General features: G+C 51.6%; 1 protein-coding gene across 1 annotated transcript in view; it reads left to right on the forward strand.

The window, feature by feature from the left end:
- The window catches only part of Ppp1r16b (protein phosphatase 1 regulatory subunit 16B), an 88371-nt gene extending 81009 nt beyond the window's left edge, over positions 1-7362 (forward strand). The window contains exons 6-11 of the mRNA XM_048349187.1: positions 787-911; positions 1386-1511; positions 2993-3068; positions 3714-3843; positions 3933-4101; positions 5987-7362. Of these exons, the coding sequence (XP_048205144.1) occupies positions 787-911; positions 1386-1511; positions 2993-3068; positions 3714-3843; positions 3933-4101; positions 5987-6496 (1136 nt within the window). The 3' untranslated portion in view covers positions 6497-7362. The remainder of the gene's footprint in view (positions 1-786; positions 912-1385; positions 1512-2992; positions 3069-3713; positions 3844-3932; positions 4102-5986) is intronic.
- Positions 7363-11443: the final 4081 nt, after the last annotated feature.

The following is an 11443-nucleotide window of genomic DNA, read 5'->3' on the forward strand; positions in this document are numbered from 1 at the left end:
CCTTAATTACTCAGGAGGCAGATATCTGAGGATTGTAGTTCAAAGACAGTATGGGCAGACTCTATCGCCAAGAGACTCGTGTCTACAATGAACAAGTAAAAAAGTTGGACTGGATGCATGGCACAAGTGGCACATGAGCCAGCCATGAGCCTAAAAGCCGAGCAAGAGTGTAAGGCCTCGAGTTCAAGTCCTGGTACTGGGGTGGGGGGGGGGTGGGGGGAGCATTACACACACAATTCCATTAATAGTTGCCCAAACCAGTTACACTTTTCAGTCGGGAATTCAAGCTATGAAATATCTCTGGGCCCCTTTCCTTCCAGCTACTTAGCTCTCCACTTGAAAGGAATAGCACCATGAATCCAGTCATTTCTACAACAGAAATGTGATGCCTATTGTGTTGTGTTGCTGTGATCACAAGCAAGGATAAGACAAAGGAGAGTGAGGGAGACCCTGGTCAGATAGAGTAGCCAGCAAAGCCTGCAGGTGGGGACCTGCATGAGCAGAATGGTACTGGGGCAGCTGGAGGCAGGTTGGCAGATGGCCAGAGGTGTTCCAGGTAGGAGAATGATAAGTGACTGATGCCACCACATCGCGTGTTGGATGACCCTTGCTCTATGGGTCACCATATCGTGCTTGCGTTCAGTGGAGAAGTGGGAATGTCTGTGTGCCCCTTGGGTGGCAGACTCTGGGGGAGCAGGAACAGTGTGGTTGTCCCGCCATTATACCTCTTCTTCCTTGAGACTCTGCCTCGAGGATGCTGAGCGGTGCCTCTCTTCTTTCCTGCAGGCATCACCCAAGATAAAATCAACGAGATGCGCGCAGCACCCGAACAGCAGATGATTTCAGACATCCACTGTATGATCGCGGCGGGACAGGATCTTGACTGGATAGATGCCCAGGGTGCCACTTTGGTGAGCAGACGGGACAAGTGCCAGGGCTAAGACTACCGAGGGCCAACTTGGACCAGCTCCTACGAGGGACTAACACTTTCTATTTGGGCTTGTTTATGACGTTGGGCCTCCTTCAGATCCTTGGGCCCTCTCCAGGGTTGTCCTTGGATTATGGAATGAATCAGATCCCCTAGATAGGAGACTCCACCTGTCTCAGTCTCTTAAGTGCTGGGATTACAGGTGCGGACCACCATGCCCAGCAAGGAAGGCATGTCAGAGAATTTGTATAGACATATTTTTTAAACCGCCCTAGTGGAACTTCTGGGACAATAGGAGACAAGAATCCATCTCTACCTTCCCTTTTAGGTCTACATTTCATGCCCTCTGTAGCATGGCTGATGTCTCCATGTCACTCCATTCCATTCTCCTGGTCCCAAGCACAGTCTGTGGGAGCCAGCCCCCCTAGGGATGGTTCACTTTTTCCCTCTCTTCCAGCTGCACATAGCGGGAGCAAATGGATACCTGCGGGCGGCTGAGCTCCTCCTGGACCACGGCGTGCGTGTGGATGTGAAGGACTGGGATGGATGGGAGCCCTTGCATGCAGCAGCCTTCTGGGGACAGGTATGTCCCACCCACAGGGTCTTACAGGGTCCTCCTGCTGTCACACAGTCTCATTTGGACTGGTGTTTAGCTCAAAAGAACACAAGGCCCATTCAGGGCATTGACTCCGGCAAGTGTATGGGGATATGAAAAGGCCCAAAGGAGTCTGTTTGCCAAACAGTTGTGTCCTAATAGGATGATTATTACAGTTTCCAAATTATAGCCGGGTGCTGGTGGCTCACGCCTGTAATCCTAGCTACTCAGGAGGGGCTGAGATCTGAGGATTGTGGTTTGAAACCAGCCTGAGTAGGAAAGTCTGTGAGACTCTTATCTCCAATAAACCACCAGAAAACTGGAAGTGGAGCTGTGGTAGAGTTCAAGCCTTAAGCAAAAAAAAGCTCAGGGACAGCACCCAGGGCCATGACTGACAAAAAAACAAATTTGCCAAATTAGGAAATCTTCCAGCATTTCTGCATTTCTTCATTGGTTATAGCTTATATTGTCGGGATCTGAACGATCCCTTTCTCCCCAATCTGCCGGGGAGAATGCTTGAACCCTAAAATCTATGAAAGAGCACTCGGCCTTGCCTTCCACTGGCAGAAGGACAAGGCGTACTCTCATGGACTTAAGCTAAGTTGAGGAAAGGTTGCTGAAGCCTCCCTTCCCCCCAGTCCCCTCACATGTTACCAGGAGCGGGGGGCGGAAAGAAGGCATCAGGGACAAGCTGCGATGGTGGGATGCATCTCAGCCCCCAGAGGGCGGGACAGAGAAATTTATTACGATGATAAAGGCGGAAGGGGAAGGACTTGGGGTGACTGACCGATTGGCTGACTGTGCTGTCACTCAAGTGATCCTGGAACCTCCTTTCTGGGCCGGGCAACGATCATGGTGGCACGCACGCGCTCGCCTCCCAAGGGGCGGGGGGGGGGGGGGGCGGGCTTTTCCGGTTGAGGCTGGAAGGTGGGAGGGGCTCTCTCCCATTGTCCCAGGGCAGGGGGAAGGGCAGCATCTCGCTCTTGGTGCCCTTCTTCCACCAAGACCAAAACGGTCCCCAACATCTCCCCTTCTTTGTTTTTTCAATGAGCAGGGGATGCTGTAAATACATGGCATGTGTGGGCATAGGGCAAATGCTGACATAAGATCTGTGGGGCCCCTTCCACAAAAAGGGGTGAGGGGTAGGTAAGGGTCCATCCGTCTGGCTTTGTCCAGAAGTCGGGATCCTCAGCTGGTTTCTGCCAAGTGCAGGAAGCCCTCCTTAAGACCCCTGCAGCAGTTAGGGTTTCCAGCTGACCTCTCCTCCTCCTCCTTGGAGTAAAACCTAGCCATACTGGGGCCAGCCAAGCCCATGTGTTTGCCCACAACTCCAGGGTGCAGCACTTACCCTGAGAATTGGCTGCTCTCCATATTCTGAGTTACATCTCAATCGTTCTTGGGCTCTGTCTTCACTTCCTTGGCTCTCTGAGCCTTGGGCAGGAGAATATGGGCTTCTTCTCATGTTTCAGATGCAGATGGCAGAGCTGTTGGTATCCCATGGAGCTAGTCTCAGTGCCAGGACCTCCATGGATGAGATGCCAATTGGTAAGCCCCAAACTATACTTGGTACACACACAGGCAACTCATCAATATTTTGATGAGTGGATGGATATGTGGATAAATGTAGGGTTGGTGGATAGGTAAATTAGAAGAATGAGTTAATTAATGGGTGATAGATTACTGGATTGGTGGGAGGGTGGGATTGATGGGGAGATGTGGTGATGGATGGATGAGTAGTTGGTTAGGCAGAGAATGAATCTATGGATAGAATGACCAAATCAACAAACAGGGGGAGAGGTATATGTAAAGGGATTAGATAGATCAGTGGAGGGTTTTCTCAACGTCTTCACACTTCTTGTTGAGCTACCTGTATGTTTCCCTCAGTGCTTCTCATGCCAGTGGTGACTTGATGACTCTCCTTTGATACTAGTTGGGAACCTCAGGAATTGAACCTGTTCCTAGGGGTGCCGGCATTTCCCATTCTCACATTCCTCTAAGGATGGGGTTACAGCCTAGGAAATATAGCTAGTCTTGTTTGCTGCCCTGCCTGTGTATCGCCAAAGCTTTTAGTGGGGGTAAAGTGGAGTCATGGCTCCTCTGCTCTGGAGCATCATTGTGTATCTCAGGTCCAGCCCTGTCGCCTCCCTTCCCCTTTCCCCCTTCCCCCAACTGACCCTTCTGCCCTTCTAGACCTGTGTGAAGAGGAGGAGTTCAAGGTCCTGCTGCTAGAGCTCAAGCACAAGCACGATGTGATCATGAAGTCCCAGCTGAGGCACAAGTCCTCTCTGAGCCGGAGGACATCCAGCACAGGCAGCCGGGGGTGAGTCCTGAGGGCAGCCAGGGCCCCCCGGCATGAGCCTGCCTGGGACACCTGGGCACAGCCTCCCAGCATCCCCTCTGTCTCCTCAGGAAGGTAGTGCGTCGAGCCAGCCTGTCCGACAGGACCAACCTGTACAGGAAGGAGTATGAGGGAGAGGCCATCTTGTGGCAGCAGCGGAGTGCCACCGAGGATCAGCGCACAGCCACCTACAATGGCGACATCAGGGAGACCAGGACAGACCAAGAGAATAAGGACCCGGTGAGTGACTCGTGTGCTGCCCCAGTCTCGGCCTCTGTTGTAGAGCAAGTCTGGGCAGAACCAACCCCTGCCTCACCACTTTACCCAAGACCCTTCGGAGGGAAGTACCTAGCTGAACAGTGTCTCTAAACACCTGGATCCTATTTGATGGTGTTGGCTGGTGTGGTTAATGAGAGGAACCCTGGGTCTCGTTACAGTCAGAGCAGCTGTGGCGGGGGTCATCATTTCTCCAGCAGATCCTGGCCCTACACTTCCCCCAAAGAGAGTCTCAACTGGACAGTCACCCCAGAAGCTAAGGACCCTAAAACTTAAAAAAATTTTTTTTGAGATATACAACAGGATGTTGAGAAAGGTGTTTGTCAAAAGCAAATCTGATTGGATGAAATTTTCTTGAGAACCTGGGTAGGAAGTTTGTAGCAGCCTGCCTGGCAGTAGCTGGTGGTCCTGGGATTGGAAGGGCTTTTCTAATTAAGCATGCATGTTCTTTCCCTGTGGCTTCAAACAGCAGATGTGTGTGTGTGTGTGTGTGTGTGTGTGTGTGTGTGTGTGTGTGTGTGTGTGTGTGTGTGTGTATTTCTCTCTCATTGTTATTGAGGCCAGAAGTCTAAATAATGAAGATGTCAACAGGATTGGTTCCTTCTGAGGGTCCCAAAGGAAATCTGTTCAAGCCTCCCTCCCTGTTTCTGGTGGTTCAGGTTTCACTCATGCTAGCAAGCACTGTCATTTGAGCTTTGAGCCATGCTCCTAATCCTTTTGTTTGTATTCGACTTTTGAGATAGGGTCCCACTGATTTTGCTAGAACTAGCCTCAAACTAGTGATCTCCCTGCTTCTATCTCCTAAGTAGCTATCCCTTGACTTTTAGTGTAGGACCACTTTAGTCTCTGCCTTCAAATTCACAGGTACCTCCCTTGTGAGCATCTGTAACTCTGTCCCTGTGTGTGTGTGTGTGTGTCTCTCTCTCTTTCTTGCTCTGTATTCTTTGCAGTACTGAGGATTGAATTCAGGGCCTTGCATGTGCTGGCCAAGCACTTTGCCACCTGAGCCACACCCTCCGTCTTATTAATGTTAGGGTTTTTTTTGGCCAGTCCTAGGCCGTGAACTCAGGGCACTGTCCCTGGCTTCCTTTTGCTCAAGGCTAGCACTCTGCCACTTGAGCCACAGCACCACTTCTGGCCGTTTTCTGTATATGTGGTGCTGGGGAATCGAACCCAGGGCTTCATGTATAGGAGGCAAGCTCTCTTGCCACTAGGCCATATCCCCAGCCCCGATGTTAGTTTGTTTTTCAGATAGGGTCTCTCACTTTGTCTGGGCTGACCTCTAAACAAGATTTACCTTTGCCTTCTTGTAGTATGTGCTACCACACCCAGCTTTTTTTCTCTCTCTTTTATTCTCTCCCTTCCTTCCTTCCTTCCTTCCTTCCTTCCTTCCTTCCTTCCTTCCTTCCTTCCTTCCTTCCTTTCTTCCTTCCTTCCTCCTTCCCTCTCTCCCTCTTTCCCTCTTTCCCTCCCTCCCTCCCTCCCTCCCTCCCTCCCTCCCTCCCTCCCTCCCTCCTGATTCTGGGACTTGAATTCAGGGCCTGCTGAGTTTGCATCTTCTAACCACCTGCAGTTCCTATGGCAGCTTCTCTTCCAGGGTTGTGCTGGTAAAAGTCCTGGAGTTCAGTTTCACTGGTTGCATGACAGCTCGTCTGTGGACTGATCCATGTTACGAGATATTAGCTAGGCCTGGGGGTTGTGGTCCAGACCTGGAGCAGGGATGGGGAGAGTGGTCCCATCTGCCAGAACACACAGACTGGAGATTCCCTAGGTAGGGCCAAACACTGTAGCGGCTCAGACGGATGGTACCGATCCAGTCATCAGGTGGTGTTGTCCTTCTCCCCCTCAGAACCCCAGGCTGGAGAAGCCCGTGCTACTCTCAGAATTTTCTACTAAGATCTCGCGAGGTGAACTGGATGGGCCTGTTGAAAATGGCCTCCGGGCTCCAGTGAGCGCCTACCAGTACGCACTGTCCAACGGGGATGTCTGGAAGATGCATGAGGTTCCTGATTACAGCATGGCCTACAGCAACCCGGGGGTGGCTGATGCTACACCTCCCTGGAGTGGCTACAAGGAGCAGAGCCCCCAGACGCTTCTGGAGCTGAAACGGCAGCGGGCTGCAGCCAAGCTTCTCAGCCACCCCTTCCTGAGCACCCACCTGGGCAGCAGCATGGGCAGAGCAGGGGAGAGCAGCAAGGAAGGCAAGGCTCCCTTGATCGGAGGCAGAACTTCACCCTACAGCAGCAATGGGACCTCGGTGTATTACACAGTCACCAGTGGAGATCCCCCACTCTTGAAGTTCAAGGCCCCCATGGAAGAGATGGAGGAGAAAGTCCATGGCTGCTGCCGCATCTCCTAGTCTCCCTATGCAGGAGGAGAGAGAGATGCTCCAGGGAGGGGTCCCTGGAGCGCAGGCCTGCCCAACAGCCCGGGCTGGGGAGGCATCAGGAGGCAGCCCGGGAGAGGTGGGCTCAATCGCTGAACCCCACCCCTCACCCAGCTTCCTGCAGCACCCCCATTCCCCGCCTTTCTGCTTCCCGCTGCATTGTCTGCCATCTGAAACATAGCAGCTTGAGTCATTCTGCTGTCCAGTCTGGGGAGGGTGGGCTTGGGCTCCAGTTCTGTTCTTGGTTAAAGGCTTTCTGGGACCAGGACTCCCACGTGTCATACACACACACACACACACACACACACATACACACACACACACACACAGAGTCTTCATGTGCAAGAACAACAAACCTGAACTCTTGGGAAACGGGGGGCTGAGACTTGGTGGTCATTTCCCAGAAAGACCCAAGCAAGACTCAGGCTCAATACTTCTGCCGATGTGGGGAGGACCTGCTGTGCTGAGTCCCACAGTCCCGCTCTGAGGCATGCTAGGGGCCAGCTAGGCTACTAGCCACACCTGGCAGGGACAGGACGTTCTCTCTGTGTTTGAGACAGCCAGGAATCCACAGGGATTAGATATGATGGGCACAGGCCAGGTCCCCTAGCCTCACTGAAAGCTGCTTTCCTGCTCCAAATGGCAAGAGCTATGTCACCACCCAGGGGCTAGGGTGGGAAACCAGGCCATTCCACTCTTGAGGAAACAGAATGGGAGAATCAAGGGCACATTCAATATAAGCTATTTGTGTGTGTGTGTGTGTGTGTGTGTGTGTGTGTGTGTGTGTGTGTGTGTATGTGTGTGTGTGTATGTTGGTACTGGGGCTTGAAACAGGACTTGAACACTGTCCCTGAGCTTTTCCACTCAAGACTAGTGCTCTTCCACTTGAGCCACACCTCCGTTTTCAGCTTTATGGTGGCTAATTGGAGGTAAAAGTCTCATTCATAGACTTACCTGCTTAGGCCGGAGATGAACCAGGATCCTCAGACCTCAGCCTCCTGAATAGCTAGGAAGACAGATGTGAGCCACCAGCACCTAGAAAGCATTGTTTAAGGCTGTAAGGCTCCAAATAATGCATTCTTCTCCCAATAGGCTATCACTAGGTTTTACTAGCTGGTGTTGGAAAGCAGAAAATCACTTCCAGGGAAACATTCCCCCTAGTCCCCCAGGGAGAAAAGGAAGTCATTTCTTGAAAGCCTCTGGTCAGCAGTGACAATACCCAGAAGCACCTAGGCCATCTTTGAATATTCAGGGTGTTTGAACCCAATCTGTCTCAGCCAGCCCTGCTCAAACTGAGCCTTCATCATGGGGGTGGGGGGTGGCTGCCGCAGCCCTACCCTGACAACCTTAGACATCAGTTATGTATGCAGAGTGACTGTTCAGGACCTTGGGCCCAATTCTGCCCTTTCTGGATGCTTGTATACCAGTAGGTCCCTGCAGTTCCTGCAGGCCTGGGGCTCCCAGCCTGCTTCTGCTGGACTGGTATTGCAGAAGGCTGCAGGTCCTACGTGCTCGGGGCCAGCATCTTGCACCTGCAGTTAGTAGAATGGGGGGAGGCTGGAGATGGCTCTCACCCGTCTGTTTCCGGGCCCCAGTCTTCCAGAGGCGGGAGAAACAGAAATTCTCACCTTTGCATTTTCTCATGACTCCTTTGAAGTTGTTGTCTATGCCTTGTGCATGGACCAGAGGCTTGGCCAAGTGGCGTGATTAACAAGGCACAGGTTTGTTCTCTGCTCCACGTGTCTTTTCTTCATCCTAAAACTACCTCCTTAGAGCTCTGAAGGGCCTCTCACCCCAAGTCCAGATGATGACGTGAGGGAACAGATAGGGGTGCCCTTTGACTGCTTCTGTCTGAGCCTGTGAAAAATTCTTCCTGAAGGGCACCTGGCTGGGGCTGGAGGAATAACTCTGGGCCACAGCCCTAGTGATAGGGTCTGCCATTTGTCAGTCTCTGTTTCCTACTGTGATCCCCATGGCCCCTGGTACCTGGAGAGGAGGCAGGCTCTCCCAGAGCCTGGCCTGATGTTTTACTAGGAGCAGGGCCGTGAGCCAGGGAGTGCCCTGGGGGGCCATCTCTACCCCTATTCCAGGCTGGTCTTAGTGTAGGGTGGACAGGCACCTGTGGAGACTGAAGACAGGTGTAAATGACTCCCCCTGCACCCGCAGGCCTTGAGGTGGGCTCTTGTCATTTCAGCCTGTGGTTGAAGCAGAAGATGCCCCAGTGCACATAGCGCTTTGGTTCCCACAGACGCTGAAATCCTTCCGCAGCCAACTTAAGCACCAAGGTAGAGAGTGCTGAGGGCAGCCACCTACTCTTTCAGAGACAGCTAACATGGGGTTTCTGATCTGTTTGCTCTGGGGCCAGAGAGGGAAGGCATTTATTGCCCTCTTCGAGCCATCTGGGACCTTCCCTCTCTCCCCTTCTTCCTGCCTTGTGGGCCATTCCTCTCCAACCTGAGGGCTGGGAATCTCAGCCATAGGGGGCCTCTGCCTTAGACTGGGAACTGCTGGGCTTTTTAGCTCCTTGTGTTCTCTGTTAGGCCTTCAAGTCTCCGCCTAGGGAGCTTTCCCTACAAGTCTTCATCAAGGCACTCCCTCTCACAAACAGGCAAGGCTCCCTGCTTTGTTCACTCATGAGACTTACTGAGTTGCCGCCACAGGCCGGGCACTCTATTAGGCTCCGTGGGTAAAGGAGAAGCCAGACAGAGTGAGGACTGTGCCTGATGGTTTGCATCCCTCGAGGGCCACCGGCATCCTGCTGCAGCCCCAGCCTGTTCCTCTGAGTGACTTCTGCATTCTGGTCTAGTCAGTGTCCCTGAGCCTTTCAGCTCCTGGAATCCTAGAGTGTGAATCTCTAGCTGTGATATAGCTTCACAGCCCATCCCTGGTAATATTTGCTACCAAGTATAGATGTTGGGTCTTGGGTCCTAGACAGATATAACCCCAGAACCTTCAGGGATAGCTGCCTCTGGACTAGCATCCCTAGGAGACAGTGTAAGGGCAGGCTGAGGTCAGTGTCTAGAAGAATAAGTCTGCAGTCTGCTGCCAAACGCTTCTCTGATCCTCAGAGTCATTGGCTCGTGCTCTTTTTGTTGTCACGTAGTCCTCCCATCCTTCCCATGGATACTGGTGGGGAGAGAATGGGGCGTGTAGCTGTTCTCATTTAACATGGAAGTCTTTCCCTGAGAATCAGCCTCCCTCCCTGGCAGGTGTGGATCAAAGGGCTGGTGAGGTCAGCCAGATGTCCAACTCCTGCAGAGACCCAGGTGCGGTGGCCATTCCTGGCAGTGCCCAAAGCAGATACCCTGTGGCTCATCATGAGCTCACTTCCCTTGTGCCCACAAGCAACTAGAAATGGGTGGCTGTCACCAGATTGTGTTTCTGGCTAGTAGCTCAGGGAATCAGAATAAGCCCTAAGCTCAGGTCTGTTGAAGACATCAGGATACAATTCTCCATCAAATAAGCAACATTAATCAAACTGCTCTGCACATTCGATCAATTTCAGGAGGCTTGGAGAAGCTGACAAGGGTGTGGCTTGTATCTTGGCTCACCAGGTTGCTGGTTTTATAATAACACGAGGTTCTTGGTTCTTACTGTCAGACACTGTTTAATCCTGATCTCTCTCCAACTTGCTCTCCTAGAGCAGGGCACTAGGGAAATCTCCAGAAGGGCGCTCCTTACCATGTGCTCAGAAGGACCCTATATAACTCTTGCTATTTGTAGCCAGGGGATAGCCTCTCCTCCCCCAGGGTACAGAAAAGCAAAAGGTCATGTGGTCAGTGGACAACCCCACAGGGGTGACCCTTTTGGCCAGAAGCCCCAGCCCTCTCCTCCACGGGAGACACGTGTTGGCCGGAGGGCCTGCTTCCCGTGGACACTGCAGGTGCCACCATGCGGGGCCTGGCTCTGCACACCCAGGAAAAGTCTGCAGACCCCCAGCCCTCCGCAATAATTCACCAGACCAGGAGCCACTGATGTACAGAGAACATTTAAGAAAAATGTATTTTATGTGAGAAACAAAAAGGTTAAAACTCTGTATACTGTATCAGCAGCTTTGTGTAAAAAAATGGCAATCCAGAGAGTCTAATATATTTAAAACTTTTTTAAAAAAATAAATCCTCACGGATCTTTGATATTGTATTGAAGTAACTTCTAGGAGTTCCTTGCCATGTGGTCGTTCGTGTCCCAGACTGGGTTTGATCACATCCCCAAAGGACACTACCCCTTGGAGTTGCTTCCAGTTGCCAAGGCCTGTGATGGAATTGCTGTTAAGAATTTTTAATTAAGGTTATTAAATTCCTTTTAATAACATCCACTAGTCTGATTGTGATTATTGCTGTGAGTTCATGCGACCTAAGCAGACTGGAATTGGGGGGCTGGGGAGGCGAAGTGCTGGTGCTGGAGAATGGGTGATGCCTCATACACACACACACACACACACACACACACACACACACACACACACACACAGTCTCAGAGTGCTCTCTCAAGAGGCTCCAGAGGTGGACAGGGAGCTGGGGGCTCCTAGATAATGCTGGTGTGATTTTAGATTGGGCGATAGTGAGAGGTGATGAATTCAAGAAGAGAGGCAGTTGGGGATTTACATCCTAGCAAATATTCCTTTTGAAATGACATGAATCCTGTGATAGATTCGATCCCAAGATTTTCAGAGTTTTGCTTGGTAATATATGTGTACATATTCATACACACACACACACACACACACACACACACACACACACACACACACAGAGAAGGTTGTCTAGAAGCTAGTGGCCAGGCAGAAAAGTTGCTGTTGAACAGGGTGATGGACACATCACCCATACAAACAGAAGGTCTGTTTTCAGGTATGGCTGTCAGGGCGGGAGTGGGAAATAGAGTTAAAATAGAATTAGAATTTTGCTAAGTAAAAACCATAGC

The sequence above is a fragment of the Perognathus longimembris genome, chromosome 6, assembly GCF_023159225.1.
Source record: "Perognathus longimembris pacificus isolate PPM17 chromosome 6, ASM2315922v1, whole genome shotgun sequence".
NCBI lineage: Eukaryota > Metazoa > Chordata > Mammalia > Rodentia > Heteromyidae > Perognathus > Perognathus longimembris.